Raw genomic sequence first — 18724 nt, 5'->3', positions numbered from 1 at the left:
CAACAACTGCCGCTTGACTCGTTTGCGGCTCCGCGGCCCGTGACCTTGTCGCGAACCACGCAAACCGTCGAGTCGAGTCAGTTCGAATTTCAACTCGGATCAGTGGCCGAATCGATTCGAATGATTCGAATCGAAAAAAAGTGGACTCGTCACATCGCTATTAATGGTCAGTCCTGAAATTTATTTGTAACAACAAAGTATCATTTTCTATAACTTAGGAATCTTAGGATAATATAATAACTTACTTTTTGTACAGTTGAAGTAAAGATATTTATGTTTACTACATATTTTTGTAATGATTGACTGATTAGTCTACTAACAATTCGTTCCTTCGTTTTTTAGTATCTCTGATAATAATGATAACTATTCAATCATATTTTTAATTTTTAAGTGGGCTAAATTAGAAGCCAGGGGTTATAATTGCATTGCAACGATATCCTCAGTCTGTTTACTGTATTAAATTTACAGTCTGCTACGTTGCAGACTTCAGTCAGTCACTAATCAAAACAAAAATTAATTACGTATGAATTACCAAGTATCAAATTACTTTTTTTGCACTATGCTTCGTGTTACCAGTTAAAGATTTTTTGAATTTGCCGCTTTTTTTTTGTGCAGCCACTCGCTGGTCAAACTCTATTATCTCACTCTTTATGTCTGAAATTAATTTACTTAGTAAATAGATTTTTTAGGAATAACAGACGTGTAGTGTGACAATAGAGCGTCAGACCCACGAACCCTGAGTACCACCGATAGTCCATGGCTTACTAAAACCAAAACACCTGTTACATTTGACACCCAACGTATGGGGCCACGCTTTTGCTTTTTATTAATGTTGTCACAGTCTGTGGATTCTGAAGAAATCTCTCTTTACTATTTTTTGAGCTCTGTAATGCACTGTGCACATCTTTCTTTTTATTTTTAAGACGCCACTATTTGCTCTGCTTGCTTGCCTACAAATTATTTAATACTTTGACCTTTTACTATGTTATCTCTAATACATCAAAATATGTGGCTGACGGTATCACCGCGACTTTTGGCTGTCCCCCCTGCGCGCCTCTGGAGCAGCACGTGGCCACGGCTTCACCGTCTTCTGCTACGGACACGTGACTCAGGTGTGGTCAGATCTAATTTGTTGTTGGCTCTTTCGAGCTTGTGATTTATGTTGCGCATCGCGACGTTGGCGTAGTAGATCAGCAGCCACTTGGACACGTGGCTGACGGTTTCACCGCGTGTCACCGCGACTTTTGGCAGTCCCCCTGCGCCTCTGGGGCAACACGTGATCACAGCTCGTCTGCTTTCCACTATGGACACGTGATTAGGTGTGCTAAGTCCATAAACTTTTTATTAGCTTCACGCAATAGTGGCTTCTTAACAGACTTCAAGTGCTCAGTGCATACTTAGTGAATAAACTTAACAAACTTTAACTAGGACTGCGTAACCAGTCCAATAGCATAGCGTTCTTAGTATACTTAATAATAACATAAGGTTATCTTTTCTAATGCCTTCCTGTACTGTTTCTTTATGCAAAACATAAATATTATAAACTGTATCTCGAGCTTAAACAATAGTTTTCTTTTATTTCTCATCTTAGTTTTTACCTTTCTTGTAACGCTCTATGGCGTGCTGGCGCCCAATAGAGTCTGACCAGCGAGTCGCTGCACAAGCGTTTTTAGAGAATTCTATATATGGCAATAATTTTAGCTGTCAAAAGTGTCAAAAATATTGTCAAACGAGTTTACACATAACCTAGATTCTCAAATTCTCATGTTAGTTCATTCGTTACGGAAGTTTATATCGTATTATAATGGCTAAACCGATTAGAAGCAGTGTGAGGAGCATGTTATTTACGATAATCTGTAACTATAATCAAGTTCGACACGACGAAAATGAGAGATTACTAGAAAAGAAGCGAATATTGGACGAAATCATTCAGGCGACCGGTAAGTCATTATCAAACAATGTTGATGCTTCTTGTACCAAATTTAATTTACGAGATAGGAACATTTGTTTGTATTACTAAACTTATGATTTATTTATATTACAGCGGGCGTAGATGACGAAAATGTTAGAGAAACTATTCAAAAGCTAGCAAGCGAACTGAAGAATGTTATTGATAATAACGCATCAGAATCAAGTTATTTAGAGAAAGTGTCTACTATGACAGGTAATATAAATAATCTATATTTTCACATCTAGGTTTATTAATATTTTAGTGTTCTTTTGTTAAAATTCCTATTGTTAAAACTGTTTTTTTTTTCAGGTGCAAGCATTCGTACACTACGCACAATTAAAAAAGAGGGTTCTATTAACCAAGGCCAATGGAATACGCCAGGGAAAAAACGACCCCGGCCACCAACTTTGTCAAATTTAGACAATTTTGATGTGTCAGCCATCCGTAATAAAATTAATGAGTTTTATTGCGTCAAAAAGCAGGTACCTACTCTAAGAGCCTTACATGCGGATTTGAAAGAATCTATAGGATTCTCAGGATGTTGTGAAACACTGAGGAAAATACTACACGAGAACGGATTTGAGTTTAAAAAAAATAAAGAAGAGCGCTCCATCCTCATGGAAAAGTTTGAAATATCTGGGTGGAGGCAAAGGTTTCTTAGAGCTATACATAAAAAACGGGAAGAAGGAAAAAATATTGTGTATCTTGATGAGACATATGTCCATCAAAATTACAGACCGAAGAAGTCATGGCAAGGGCCTTCAACTTCCGGTTTAGTTGAAAAAATTTCCTCGGGTAAGCGGCATATTATAGTGCATGCTGGATCAGAGCAAGGATTTGTGCCCAATGCTTTGCTTGTTTTTAGCACAAAATCCAAAGCAGCTGACTATCATGATGACATGAACAGTTCTAATTTTTTAAAGTGGCTACGAGAAATGTTAATCCCAAATTTGACTGAGCCCAGTGTAATTGTTATGGACAATGCCAGTTACCATGTAACACAAATAAATAAGCCTCCAACCATGCACAGCTTAAAGGCTGATATTCAAAAATGGCTAAGGGAAAATAATATCCCATATGAAGAGTGTTTCAAAAAGGAGGAATTGATGTGCCTCGTTGAGGAAAATAAAATTGGTCCCATATATGCAGCAGAGGAGTTATTGAAGCAGCATGGGCATGAGGTCCTTAAATTGCCTCCATACCATTGCGATCTAAACGCTATTGAGTTGATATGGAGCCTCACAAAGCGAAAAATAGCCAGCAGAAATGTGGGGCTACCGGGTTCAGATACGGAAAACTTGATCCGAGAATGTTTTGCAATGATTACCCCGGAAGATTGGAAAAAAAGTACAGACCATGTAATAAATGTGGAACGAAAATACAAGTCTAAGGACAACATTACAGACACTGAACTAGCTCCATTCATAATAGAAGTTCGGGAAAGTGACAATGACAGTGATAGTTCTCTGTCAGGAATTGAATTTCTTGAATCCGATTTCGATTATGATTCTTAAATAAATAGGCACCTTCTTTATAAACTAACAATATTAAAAGTAGATTGAAACTAAATTGTGTTTTCTTTCACCTACCTTCAGTTCAGCTCCATTATACAATATGTGACTTTTTATTATTACTAACTTTATAAGTACAACGGGAAGCATAAATATTTCCCTTGTGAAGGTTTACTTTAATAGCACAAGGGAAATATTTATGCTTAATAAATAATCGCCTGTAATTAACCCGAGTTCAAAACTTCAAAATAAAACACAAATAAAGTAATTTTTAATCCTATCAAAAATATAAATGTCATATGAGAACCAAGTTCAATATTATGACATATGCCTTGGTTGTTGACTTCAACGACCAAAGAAATGAGATTTAAAGGGTGCCGTTTAATGGTTAGCGATGGGCGAGTCGAGTTATCTGATTCGAATAATCCGAATCAACCTACAGATGAGTTGATTCGAATCAAGACTATTGGCAATCCGAATCAACTTGGCCACTAAACTGACTGGTAACTTGGTCCGCTGACTCGGCGAATGAATCGCAAATTCACCAACTCTCCGAGCCGAGTCAACGCTACGCTAAGGCCATTCAAAAATAAACCTTAATTCGATAGCCCGAAGGTTCTTTTTACAACAACTGCCGCTTGATTCGTCGTTTCAATCCGAGTTGACTGGTACTATGACCATTCAAAAATAAACCTTAATTCCGTAGCCCGAAGGTTCTTTTTACAACAACTGCCGCTTGATTCGCCATCCCGAGTCGAGTTCACTGGTAGTATGGCCATTGAAAAATAAACCTTAATTTGGTGTTCTGAAGGTTCTGTTTACAACAACTGCCGCTTGACTCGTTTGCGGCTCCGCGGCCCGTGACCTTGTCGCGAACCACGCAAACCGTCGAGTCGAGTCAGTTCGAATTTCAACTCGGATCAGTGGCCGAATCGATTCGAATGATTCGAATCGAAAAAAAGTGGACTCGTCACATCGCTATTAATGGTCAGTCCTGAAATTTATTTGTAACAACAAAGTATCATTTTCTATAACTTAGGAATCTTAGGATAATATAATAACTTACTTTTTGTACAGTTGAAGTAAAGATATTTATGTTTACTACATATTTTTGTAATGATTGACTGATTAGTCTACTAACAATTCGTTCCTTCGTTTTTTAGTATCTCTGATAATAATGATAACTATTCAATCATATTTTTAATTTTTAAGTGGGCTAAATTAGAAGCCAGGGGTTATAATTGCATTGCAACGATATCCTCAGTCTGTTTACTGTATTAAATTTACAGTCTGCTACGTTGCAGACTTCAGTCAGTCACTAATCAAAACAAAAATTAATTACGTATGAATTACCAAGTATCAAATTACTTTTTTTGCACTATGCTTCGTGTTACCAGTTAAAGATTTTTTGAATTTGCCGCTTTTTTTTTGTGCAGCCACTCGCTGGTCAAACTCTATTATCTCACTCTTTATGTCTGAAATTAATTTACTTAGTAAATAGATTTTTTAGGAATAACAGACGTGTAGTGTGACAATAGAGCGTCAGACCCACGAACCCTGAGTACCACCGATAGTCCATGGCTTACTAAAACCAAAACACCTGTTACATTTGACACCCAACGTATGGGGCCACGCTTTTGCTTTTTATTAATGTTGTCACAGTCTGTGGATTCTGAAGAAATCTCTCTTTACTATTTTTTGAGCTCTGTAATGCACTGTGCACATCTTTCTTTTTATTTTTAAGACGCCACTATTTGCTCTGCTTGCTTGCCTACAAATTATTTAATACTTTGACCTTTTACTATGTTATCTCTAATACATCAAAATATGTAATATAACTTTTCACTAAAACATAAAATTGTATTTTCTGATACTTTGTATAAGAAACTCTCTAAAGATTTACTACTCTGTACCTAAATTGTATATCAATGATTTAATAATAATATTACTCTGTATGTAAAATTAGGCTTACATATGTATGCTTACTGTTGCTCAAAGATGAACTCATTTTTTATGTAAAAAGAGACCACTATTAAGTAAAACTTTAAAACATTATTTTCTTTCTCCAAAATGCACCAAGCGCTAGCACTAAAATTAATCTGCTTCTTTTTTTTCTTAAACTTGTTGGTCGCTGGTCAATTTCAGGTCTGCGGATGTTGCTGGTGGTTTATACCTCTCAACGTTGTCTCGCAGCCATCTCTGGTTCTCTCGGCACAGGTCATCTCTTCTAGAAGGTCAAAGTTAGTTCGCTCTGTCTCACCTTAACTAAGCTTATGTCTATTTGATGCCGGAACCACACTTCGCTATGCGTTATTTGTTATGCGCGTTATTCGGCCGCATACGACGAAGTGTGGAGGGTTCATTCGTCTATATTTGCTATATTTGCCCGCATAACGCATAAGCGCAAATAGCAAATACGCCTATGACCTATCCGTCCACCTGTCGGTTTTTTGACACACTTCAAAGGAAACGAATAAGCCGAATATGCGTCTCGACTGCCCACACTTCGTTCACTCATTCACTCGCTTACGGCGGTCGTGTCTCGACGTGTACCGTGTACCTACTAGTTTATACAAGGATCGATGTGATGTGTACAATTGTACCCTGTACACGTGCAGTAATTACCCGATTGAAATGTACTGTAAGGTGCCGCAGGCAAAACAGGCAATCGATGAAAGGACGCTCAAGTTTGAATTCAACTGGAAGTTGCAGGGATTCATCAATATACCGCCGCACACTTGGGAAAAATTATGGAAACAACATAACTTTGAACTGTAGTATAAGAGCTTATATAATCCATGTATAATCAGCATAATGTATAATCAATTAATAAAGAAAAGAAGAAAAAAAATGTCGTCTATGAGATCGGACGTGTTTATTTAAATAATTAATTATTCGCGTGCATAATTCGCGATTGTCTGCATTTCGAATCGTGCATTATCTGGGTCATTAGTCATCAATAAACAATTGTAATCGAAAAATGTCGGGGAATAGTCCATTTAACCGGAGTGGACTAACACGCCGCAGCCCGCCCTCAACGCCCACGCCGCAGCCCGGCCCGCACCAGCAAACATGCAACAGGAAGAAGAGCCCCCGAAGGTAATTCCCACAAGTGATATCCAAACATGGCTCAAAAAGATTGAACTGAACCTGCAAGAAGTGCAAGACGTCTGCTCTACATCTGCTGAAGGTAAACTTAACTGTTACATACTCTTTGGAGAATCATCATCAATCATCATATCATTCTTATTTCTAGTTATCTAAATTCAAAATTATTAAGAAGAAAAGGAAATTGTCATATTGTGTTATGTTTGGTTTCGATTTGGCTGTCACATAAGAACGTGTTTTTCTTATCCATTTGTAAATATTATCATAATTAAATACATAATTCACCAGGTAATATCTCACTTTTATTTCCACTCATATACAGTCCACCTTTCCCATCTTTTTCATTAACACTGACCAGAAGATCAGGATTAACAACATGTGTCGCAGCGTGAGCCACTTAGCCTCACAAATGGCTATAGAATACCAATCCCTAAAAAATCACGCAATCCAAGCATATCAGGCCCGCCAAGCTCACCAAGAAAAAATGGACCTTGTACAATGTATCCAAGACCTAAAGGAGTCGATTGAAGAATCCAGCCGCCAAATTTCCGGACCTGTTTCGTTTGCCGACGCCCTTAAGAATAATGGAACGAGGTACGTCCAGCCCCCTAACATTAGCTCAGTCGCAATCTACCCAGTCGACAAGTTGAAATCGAGTGAGGAGACAAAATCTCTCGTTCAAAAGATTATCCGGCCCGACGAAATGAAGCTGCACGTGAGAGCTGCAAGGTCCATCTACTAGCGGCGTGATTGAAAAAATTTCCCCAGGAAAACGTTTCATTATTGTACATGCCGGGTCCGAAAATGGATTTGTGCCTAATGCCCTCTTGGTTTTTAGCACAAAATCTATGTCAGCTGATTATCATCATGACATGAACCGACAGAACTTTTTAAAATAGCTGCAAGAGAAATTAATCCCTAATTTAAGGGAACCAAGTGTAATAATAATGGATAACGCAAGTTATCATTCAACTCAGGTAAATAAACCACCCACAATGCATCAGAGAAAGGCAGAAATTCAAGATTGGCTCACTACCAATGGAATTGATTATGAAACTTACATGTCGAAGGAAGAGCTGATGTGTCTGGTGGACAAATACAAGCCCGACCCAAAATATGAGGTTGACGAAATTTTAAATGAAAATGGACATGAAGTTCTATGGTTGCTCCCATACCATTGTGACCTTAACGCCATTGAACAAATATAGAGTTTAGCTAAAAGGAAAGTTGGCAGCAAAAATATGGGTCTCACTGTAAAAGAAGTAGAAAAAGCGATTTCGGCGGAATTTGGGACTGTAACTCCAGAGGACTGGAAAAAATGCACTGATCATGTACTGCACGTGGAACAAAAATATATAGAACGAGATGGAATCGTCACAACATTAGAACCATTCATTATAAATGTAACCAGTGACAGGGGCTCAAGCAGTGAGTCTGAGGCAAAGAATATAATACTCACTAGGAGAAGAACGGTAACTCCATACAAAAAAACGTCCCCAACCGTTTATTCGTTTATACTAGTGCCGCCGTCTTTGTGTACCAATGGAACTAAAGTTGACAACCGGTTTAGCCTGGCGGGTATTGGTAGGTAGTAATTCTGTTGATAAACATATTTGTTATCTTCATATCACGAAATATATGCAAGATGCAAATATTACCCCTTGTTTGTGGTATTATCAATTGATTTAAATAAAAGGCATATTTATGTTTATAACATTGTATTATTTTATTTATTAAAAAAATGTTTTACTCGTACATATAGAAATATACACTGAAAATTAAACTCTGACAACTTAATAAAAAAATAGACATTAATAAAGCGCATTCACAAAGTTTTCAGTATAATACAAATAACTTTAGGCATGCCTACCTATTACACTTTACACACGGCATTTTACAGACATTTCCAACTTGTATTCATACATTTCTTCTCGGTTAATTAATACGCTTTCCAGATGCGTTATGACGCGGTTCCTTCTGAACCCACTAAAGCTATCAATTTCACTCAAATATGTATCTTCAACAGCCGTTGCTCCGCATTTAGCACATTTTCTATGGGCATTGCTGTAATCCATGTAGGTACAGACTTACAGAGTCTTAAGTGGTAGTACCGCTACGTTGTATTTATTATTTAAAGATTTAATAAATAAAATTTTCGTTATGAACTTTAACCACAGCAGTTGGACAGATTCATTAACAAATATATTTTTTTATAAAGGTGGGTAGACTTACCTACCCTCCATATATTTTATGAACATTGATAAAGACAGTTGGAAGCAAATATTCATTATAAAACTTAATCGCGTGTAGTTAGGTTTTAAGTGTTTTAAGTCCCGTTTTATGATTAATAATGTAAAAAATTCGTGAAAATGTATATCTTAGTTGGGAGCAATGTTGCTGTAGAAAAATGTTTTTATTTTGATTACTAGCAACTTTTTCTAGGAGGCCAAAGCACACATGCTTCAGGCGCATACATGCGCAATTATTTGGGGACATAGCTTTCTTAGGAAGTGAACAGGCCTTGCTCTGGACTGAACTAATCTAGAACTATTCTACCTATAACTATCATACTCAAAATCAGATTCCAAGAACTCAACTGGCTCCTCAGACCAAGGCCTGTTCACTTCCTAAGAAAGTTATGTCCCCAAATAATTGTGCATGTGTGCGCCTGAAGCTTCTATGTGTGCATTGGCCTCTGAGAAAAAGTTGCGAGTAATAAAAATAAAAACATTTTTCTACAGCAACATTGCTCCCAACTCTGATTTAAATTATCACGAATTTTATTTATTATCAATCATAAAACGGGACTTAAAACGCTTAAAACTTAAATATACGCGATTAAGTTATAAAACTGAATATTTGCTTCCAACTGTCTTTATCAATGTCCATAAAATATATGGAGGGTAGGTACATCTACCCACCATAATACAAAAATATATTTGTCAATGCCTTTGTCCAAAACTGCTGTGGTTAAAGTTCATCACGAAAATTTTATTTATTAAATCTTTAAATAATAAATACAACGTAGCGGTACTACCACTTAAGACTGTAAGTCTGTACCTAGATGGATTACAGCAATGCACATAGAAAATGTGCTAAATGCGGAGCAACGGCTGTTGAAGCAGCCAGAGTGAAATTTACAGCTTTAGTGGGTTCAGGAACAGAGTCATAACGCATCTAGAAAGCGTATTAATTAACCATGAAGAAATGTAGGAATAGAAGTTGGAAATCTGTGTAAAATGCCGTGTGTAAAGTGTAGTGTATCTGTGTGTAAAGTGTAATAGGTAGGCATGCCTAATGTTATTTGTATTATACTGAAAACTTTGTGAATGCGCTTTATTAATGTCTATTTTTTTTGTAAGTGGCCAGTTGCCAGTTTTCAGTGTATATTTCTATATGTTAAACATTTTTTAATAATTAATACAATGTTGTAAACATAAACATGCCTTTTATTTAAATCAATTGATAACCACAAACAAGGGTTTATTTGCACCTTTCATATATTTCGTGATATGAAGATTACAAACACATATGTTTATCAACAGAATTACTATATACCTACCAATACCCGCCAGGCTAAACCGGTTGTCAACTTTAGTGTTTGGTACACATACACAACGTAGGCGCTACTAGTACGAGTATAAACGTTTGGGGACATTTTTTTGTATGGAGTTATCGTTCTTCTCCTAGTGAGTATTATTCTTTGGTCTCGACTGCCCACACTTCGTTCACTCATTCACTCGCTTACGGCGGTCGTGTCTCGACGTGTACCGTGTACCTACTAGTATTGTGCTGTGTATGTGAAAATGGAGTGGACGAACGAGAAAGTAATGCGATTTCTGGAGTTATATCAAATGCAGCCGTGCATCTGGGATCCAAGAAATGGTTGCCATAAGGTAAAAACAAAGGTTAACGATGCCTGGGTTGAAATAAAAAATAATATGGGAGAACCAACATGTACGGTGAAAGAACTTAAAAAGAAGAAGGATTCTCTCATGTCAATGTACCGAGGATATAGAACTAAGGTCAAGAAGTCGGAAGTATCAGGTGCAGGTGCATCTCAAGTTTTCAGTCCTTCATGGTTCGCCTACGAGTGTATGGATAGTTTTTTGTCAGGTGTATACAAATGCAATGCGTCTATGAATACAGAGGTAAGTAAAACATTTCATTGTTTACATTTCTTTATTATATCGTAATAAATTTATGTTAATAAGTTATCAATGGTGAAAGTGGTTAGCAAACGCATTTCTTATTTCTACTGTTGTCCTCTGAGACCTCCTAGGAACGAGACGTATATTTCGTGTAGCTGGATTGTCAGGTGCATTATCCCTCCACGATCCATGTCTTAAGTATCACCAGAATAAGTATCAAATGTACCGTAAAACGGGGAAAATAGGAATCGCGGGGTAAATTGGAATAAAAGTCTGCTTTTCTAAACTGGTCTGTTAGTTCCATTACAATGAGACAGGAGGTCAACTTATTAATTTCTGAACGAACATGGTATTTTTTGCTACTGGCTACACTGAGCATTTAAATCAGCTAATGGCGTTTCAGTAAGAAAAACACATTTAAAGTCAGGGTAGTCGTCAACACGTGTGCATGGTGCGTTTTAACTTCAAGTTTTAGGTAAGTAATATTGTGAAAAGTGTTGAAATTTGTGTAATATCGATCATAATAGTGTATTGTGGTTTATATAAATCAAAAAGTAAGTAAATAATTGTAATATTTCATTACAAATCTTTGTTTTTCGATAACCACTCGTTTTTAGGTTATTTTTGAGATAATAGGAACGGTGAAGGGGGAAATTGGCACGTCAACAGGTCTAATTGGAACAACGTCCGGTTATTTGGTTTGTTAATGGGGAAAATTGGCATTGCCTAATAGGGTTGTCAAAAATTAAAATCTTAGTAAATTTAAGGAAATTTTATTTAGGTAGCTACTAGGTAGGTAGGTACCTACCTACTTCTGTGCCCCTACCTAGATACCTATGTATTATATGTCTAATGCAATGTTCACTGTTATATACCGGGTGTTTCCTGTAATAGGAGCAATAAATCAAAACGTAGATTCTACTCCTCAAACCAGACAACGTTTGTTCAGCGACTTTCAAAAATAACTTATGGTTTGATTACTAGGACATTTTAAAGTTTTTCCGAACACGCAATGTAGGTATTCCGAATTTGATGTCTGTAGGGTGACAAGCAATGTCAAATAGACGGATTTTAGCGTACATTGAAAATTTTATTTAGTTTGTATGAAAAAGAGGCAATCTACAAAATACATATTTTTTAAAAGTTGTTGAACAAAAGTTTTGTTGTTTGAGGAGTAGAATCTACGTTTTAATTTATTGCTCGTATTACAGGAAACACTCTGTATACAATTAAAATATATAACTTTACAATGTATACGATCTAAATATATACGAAAATATTATTGTTCTATAAGGTAAAATATATAAGGCATGTTGACATTAATGGTCAGCTTACCGGACCTTATCGGAATTAGTCCGGTTTCCTCACGATGCTTTCCTTCACTAAAAAGCGACTGGTAAAAGTGGTAAATATATAATGACATTTCGTACACAAGTTCAGAAATTCTCATTGGTACGAGCCGGGGTTTGAACCCACGACCTTCGGATTGAAATTCGTACGCTCCTACCGCTAGGCCACCAGCGCTGATGGCAAAAATAATATTTTTTTTCTTTAATAAGTTTTCACTTAAAAATATTACTTAATAATGTAGTATTTTTCTTGTTTCCGATTTTTTCTTTAACACGCGATGTTAACATTTATTTATGAAATCAGTTAATGTTTTAATGTTTTTCAGGATGCCTCGCAACTACGTACCCAAGCCAGGAGCCAAGCGTTATAAAAAATATGACAATCTACTAATAAAACAAGCTCTGGATGAGATAGCATCTACCAATATAAGCTTAAAATATGTGGCTGAAAAATACAACATATCAAAATCAGTACTATGCCGCCATAAAAACCGTGAAATGAAACCACATGGTAGGCCAACGGCACTATCTTAACGTACCCGTCGAAGCCTATACGTCAAACTATATGCGTTTCGTTTCACTTAAAACTTAATTGGATCTGTGTTCAAGTGTTAGTTCTTGTGTTCTATATTATGGAAATAATTTCATGGTGTGTTCCTACACATAGTGACACTGGAAAAGGGGAGACTGGGGCAATTTAGTGCCCATCTCTTTTAAAAACTCTAACTTTTATAATGATTTTAAACTTTAATTAAAAATTGAAGTTCTCTGGGTAGGTACGTTCTGTTTGTTGTGCACTGTTTCTCTCTCTATAAACAGTGTATGGGAAATTGTTTTCACTTCTGTTGAGACAAATTCTTAAGGACATATACTCACGTAACTCTATATTTTGATAAAATAGTTTAATCTGGATGCTTCTCTTTGTACGTAGGTCACTCGATAAGTTTTGAGATGCTTGAAATTCGAAAATGGAACGCACCTGAATCATATGTTTTTAAAAAGCAAATTTATTTAAAAATATGACACAAGTTGCCGATTCGCTCCAATTTAAAAAATGAATATGTTACAGTCATTTTTCCAAAACGGTTCCCGCGTTTTTTCTTTAAAACGATGGAGCTTAACCGCGAACATTTGCTTGCTATGATATTTTATGATTTTAAATTTGGTTTATCTGAACAATTGTGTTTGCAACGATTGCAGTCAGCGTTAGGAGATTCTGCTCCTTCACGGGCAACAGTTTTTAGATGGTTCAACGAATTTAAAAGGGGTAAAACCAGCCTCGAAGATGACCACCGAAGTGGTCGCCCGCAAATAGCAGTAACTACAGAAAACGTGTGGACTACTGAAATGTTGGTGCGAGAAGATCCACGAATAACATGCAAGGACATAGAGAAGATCCTAGTGGTCAATTCGGGGAGCGTTAATATAATCCTACATCAATATCTTGGAGTGAGGAAGCTCTGTTGTCGTTAGATCCCGCGTTTGCTCTAACAAACTGATGAAGTTGCGATTTCTGCCCTATCGGATCAAGACTGGCAAAAATGTTTTCAAAGTTGGTTTAGATGAATGGAACTTTTAATATAGAATGATAGAGAGTATTTTGAAATAATTTGGCCAAGTCCGAGATAGCTCGAGGCATTTAGTGTTCCGTACGGCTACCATCAGTTTGGCATTGACATAAACGATATCGTGAACGTAATTTACTTCCTATAGGTATATCTCTTTCGCACTAATATGTCAGTACGAGCGAGATGCATAGAAAGTAAATTACGTTCACGCCCACGGTAGCGTTTATGTCAATGCCAAACTGATGGTAGCCGTACCGCTCGCATCGTTACATTTTACAGAGGTTGTTTGCCTGTTTTTAGGATACTGTATTCAACTACACACACAGAACAATAGTACAAAGTGTCTAAGTGCGAAGGCCGAAGGCCGAGCTTTAGCAAAATGTCATCGCTTTAGCACAGAGCTTTACAAGTGTCTAAATGTGAAGGCCAAAGGCCGACCTCCGCGTAGCCCGAAGACCCGAAGCGTCCAGGGTGTCAGTGCTTTAACACAGTACAATAGTACAAGTGTCTAAATGCGAAAGCCGAAGGCCGAGCTCCGCGTAGGGCCGAAGGCCCGAAGCGTCCAGGATTTTAGTACTTAAACACAGAACAATAGTATAAGTATCTAAATGCGAAGGCCGAAGGCCGAGCTCCGCGTAGGGCCGAAGGCCCGAAGCGTCCAGGCTGTCAGTTCTGTGTTTAACCACTGACATCTTGCAGGCGTCGGGCCTTCGGCCCTACGCGGAGCTCGGCCTCCGGCGTTCGCATTTAGACACTTGTATTAATTACTAGTGATGTACCGACTATTGATTTGGCCGACTAGCCGACTAATCGGCGCTCGGATGGCCGATTAGTCGGCTAGTCGGCCGGATCATTAGTTTCGTCTAAGTTCGGTTCAGATGCACTTAATAAAAAACCGTTTTACCCCTCTCTATTCGTCATATTATAAATATACATATAGTAACGCTGAAAAATGAACTGAATAAAAAATCCTAAGGCTATATATAATATGTACGACAAGCAAACAAGAAAGCGACCAAGCGGTCAATAATTCAAACAAAAGTTTTCGTAAGCACCCTAAATAGGAATGTGGGTAAAATAGGTGAAAAACTTATCGTAAATATTTGCTGTGTATTTCTTTTTGCCCTGTTTTTCTGTCATTTATAAAGTGCCGACCAATCGGCCATTTTTGCCGACTAGTCGCCGACTAATCGTCGACTACAAATGTGGCCGGATAGTCGGCTTTCCCGACTAGTCGGCGACTAGTCGGTACATCCCTATTAATTACCTGTGTTTAGAACTGACCTCCTGGATGCTTCGGGCTTTCGGCCCAATGCGACTTCAGCCTTTGGATCTTGCGACTTAGACACTTGTACTTAAAAATACTTGGAAAAGTTACGGGAGGCGCGCGTCTGTCGGACGCTTCGGATCTTCGAATCGCTCCTTCGGCCTTTGCATTTAGTTAGATATTTGTACTATTGCTTTGTGTTTGAATACCGAAGTCGAGCATCTCGCGAATGCATGTATTATAATAATTTAGAGTAAGGCCAAACGCGCACCACGATTTTTTGTCCTGCGATAATTTTGTCGCAGAAATGCAACGTATGTGTTCATATGTTAGTGCGCGCATATGCGACAAAAAAATTGCAGCGATATTAAAATTGTGATTTGTCACATTTTTCCGCGATTGTTCGCGACGCGATTGTCGCAAAGTGAATTGCAGCATGCGGAGTTGTATGGCCCCGCGAGCACTATGATAATAAAATCGCACCCCGGCCGGACCTCAGTCGGCAATGTCGGCATTTCGCTCTCCAAACCCCAACATCTCGGCACCTGCATCTCCAATGGAGTCTCAAAATGAGATGCTAGATGTCGACCATTTAATTATGGAAATAGACGGGGATCACCTTTGTGTTATAAATGCTCAAAGTCATACAGCAATCGCATATTAAAGACACGTTTCATGACAAGCGACTGGTCGACTTTTTCATTTTCATCGCAGTGCGCGCAGTGAATTTTCTGCGATATATTACAGCGCGATTCTAAAATCGTGTCGCAAAAATTAATATCGTGGTGCGCGCTTGGCCTATAATACCTTAAATGTATACTCCTTCAATTTGAATTTAGAACTCATTATTATTTTTTATTTGATTTTGTTTCTAGTTCTATGCCATATATATAGACTTTAATATTATTTAGAACTGCTAAAAAACAAGATCGGCTTACTTTAAATATTTCGTCAATTTTACCTTTGTTTCTAAAAACTGTGATATTTAACTGTCATATACTATTAATGTCTTCCAAAATTATTTTCTCGTAACAGGACTGAGGGGCTACCGCGAAAACCGAAATTCGCAATTTGCGGGGATCTTTCTCTTTTACTCCAATGAAGGCGTAATTAGAGTGACAGAGAAAAATGCTCGCAATTTGCGAACTTCTATTTTCGCGGTTATAGCCCTGAATCTTGTTGCTCACCGATCCGTTCAAAAATATACATAAGTACTGAATATAATTAATAGATATTATAATTATACAATTAATACAGAAATGTAATGGTACTTAATGAAAAGGAATATTGTGTATATTGTTTCGACGAATCAGATACTCTCAATAAAATCTATACATGAGGCCAAAGCTGTTCATAAATATTAAATGACTTTATTATCTCTATACGCCTTACTAACTCTATGTGTCCTATTGTGAAAAAAAAAACACAACGACAGTCAAGAACGGAATTCTTAATTTGAATTTTTCCGATTTTTGAGATACGTAGTCCATTGCTTGGAAAGCCCGTTCGAAATTGAAACTTATTTGCAATATAATAAGGTCGTATTTTGTAGATCTCTTTCATACTTATAGTAGGCTATTGAGATAAAATTAAATATCCCACAAAAATAAGCAAGCAGAATTAAACTTTGTGTCAAAGACATAAGTCATAAATTTCAATGCCAACGTTTTAACTAAGGATGTTTCTCGCCTAATATGAATTGACCAGTGTAAGCATCAGTTAGCTAGCCCTAAGCAATCAAAGGTCAAGCTGCAGTTGAAAAACTAATAAAGATAAAGTTAAGCTGATAATTTTCCCGCCGTCTCCATGCTTCTTTAAGTTGGGTATTGACTGGTCAGCTGCCTGTTAGCTATAGTTTTCGCGAAAATCGCCAGGACAGAGGTGAAATTTTTTGTATGAAAACTTGCAACTTTAAATGCATTTTTTGACGAAACTATTGCAGTCTAAAATGAAGTCAAAATCAGTCCATCGACTCAATTTTTTGCAAGCTTTCTAATGGTACCCCACACGATTCTTACAAATGAAAAAAGTTTCAGCCTACCCCTCTCAACCCCCTAAATCTCCCCCTTTAATAAGAAATAAGCAGTTTTGACTTATTTACAATATGAGTGGTGGTAATTGCTATAACTGTTCCAAATTTTAGGTATCTATGTCAAACGGTCTCTGAGAAAAACGTATTTAACTGATTTGCAAGACCGAAGTGATCCCATAAGTGTTCCGTAAACAAAGTTTTGTACGGAACACTAAAAATGTAATATAAATAGTGCTAATATCTTGAATAGTTTTTCTGTATCTCAAAACTTATCGAGTGACCTACGTATCTCTGAAAGGGGACGGTAGTGTTCGGTGTTTCTGCACAATTGGTACAATAGGGGAGAGAGGGGAAAAATGTGTCACTGGTTTTGACACTTAAAATATTTTGTAGTTTCTTTTAATAAGGAATGCATTTGACTGCTAAGTCGCGGTCTACTTAATTTCATGCATTGGATTTTCGCTTGCGGTCCGTGCATGGGGAGTTCGTGTTCTTCTGCTGCACGCCTCCATGGAGTCGATAAGGTTGAAATTTTGTTTTCTTCCTGTCCGTACGCCACGTTGTGGTGTTTCTGCAGTCTACTCTTAGCTTCTAGTGGTTGTGGAGTAGGCAAAGCTCGGACGTGCACCCCGCCTAGAACTATTCTTCGCTCGCTGCACCGCCGAGATTTACTCTCCCAATCTCTCATTAGTCGATAGTTTTCTTGCATGTTAGTTATAAACATAGTTTAACTTGATAGTTAGGATTGTGTAAGCCTCATGGCATAGTCAATATAGTTAGTAGGGTGTTAAAAAAAATGTTTGAATTACATTTACATTTTTTTTATCTAAGTTTGGTGGTAATGTTACGTTTCAAACAAGGCAATTTCCTTTTTTTAGTTTGATACTTACAACGACACCTAGCGGCATTGTAGTAAAACAGGCTGTACAGGATTGTTTTCAGCGCCATCTGTCCGCATCAAGAGGTACTCGATCACCTAGTCGCGAGCTGTCATTCTATGATACTCTATGGTTATTATTTAACATTAAATATTTTCTTTAATGGTTGAAATATTTAGGTTTAATTCTTCTAAAATATTAATACTCAATATCGTTAGTCTTTTAATATTTAATTTCTAAATATTGTTACATCGCTTACACTGCCTGGCAAAAATCCGTGGCTCTGGAGCATGGATCTAGGTTTAGAAAATAAATTAAGAGAGGAATTTGATTTGTGGAACATGACGAGCACTTGGACTGCAAGAACGATGTGAACCAGTTCGGCGTCGTAGCTCCAGGTCCGATCCGTTCGGGAGGCATCCCTCAAAATATGCACCCACACTTTTAGTGGCGAGGTAAGTCGCAATAAAAATGTTTAGTGTTAGGAGAAATATAGCCCGGACTCTGTAACGTTCGTCTATACTGAGTTTTTTTACATTTCTTTGTTACAGCATGCGAAACAATATGGCGTCGCACACTAAATCCGTGTAAGGGACACTCAAAAATTATTTCTTTATAAATGTCAGCAGTGTAGCACCAATCGCTTCACTTAAAATCCGGGTAAGCAATTATGATTTTACTGTAGAAAGTGTAGTTTTCCTTTTCGTCTTTTTCCCTGTGTGGCAAAAGATCACGTGGCAATCTATTTAATTATTGTCTAGTTAGTTTTCTGTGGAAAATAGGACAGCAAATGCACTCGTAAAGACAAGGTCTGACATGTGCGTAACCTCAATCCTTTTGATATTGGGTTTCAATATGTGTTTTTTTCTTTAGCTTTAATGCCGGTCCCTACCCTGGGCTCTTTCTTCG

The 18724-nt window shown here is 37.4% G+C and overlaps 1 protein-coding gene across 1 annotated transcript; it reads left to right on the top strand.

Moving 5' to 3' along the window:
• The first annotated feature begins 1555 nt into the window (after positions 1 to 1555).
• Positions 1556 to 3520, top strand: LOC134670611 (uncharacterized). Its single transcript, XM_063528412.1, has 3 exons — positions 1556 to 1940; positions 2045 to 2164; positions 2261 to 3520. The coding sequence occupies exons 1-3, from the start codon at positions 1805 to 1807 to the stop codon at positions 3463 to 3465; spliced, it is 1461 nt and encodes a 486-aa protein (XP_063384482.1). The 5' UTR covers positions 1556 to 1804; the 3' UTR covers positions 3466 to 3520.
• The last annotated feature ends 15204 nt before the right edge of the window (positions 3521 to 18724 follow it).

The sequence above is a fragment of the Cydia fagiglandana genome, chromosome 14, assembly GCF_963556715.1.
Source record: "Cydia fagiglandana chromosome 14, ilCydFagi1.1, whole genome shotgun sequence".
NCBI classification, from domain to species: domain Eukaryota; kingdom Metazoa; phylum Arthropoda; class Insecta; order Lepidoptera; family Tortricidae; genus Cydia; species Cydia fagiglandana.
The sequence above is the reverse complement of the archived record's forward strand: the minus strand, read 5'-3'. Positions and strand labels throughout refer to the sequence as shown.

Coding starts and splice junctions, on each gene's coding strand:
- LOC134670611 (XM_063528412.1), top strand. CDS start 1,805: ATGGCTAAACCGATTAGAAGCAGTGTGAGGAGCATGTTATTTACGATA. Junction 1,941..2,044: donor CGAAATCATTCAGGCGACCG/GTAAGTCATTAT, acceptor TTTATATTACAG/CGGGCGTAGATGACGAAAAT. Junction 2,165..2,260: donor GAAAGTGTCTACTATGACAG/GTAATATAAATA, acceptor TTTTTTTTTCAG/GTGCAAGCATTCGTACACTA.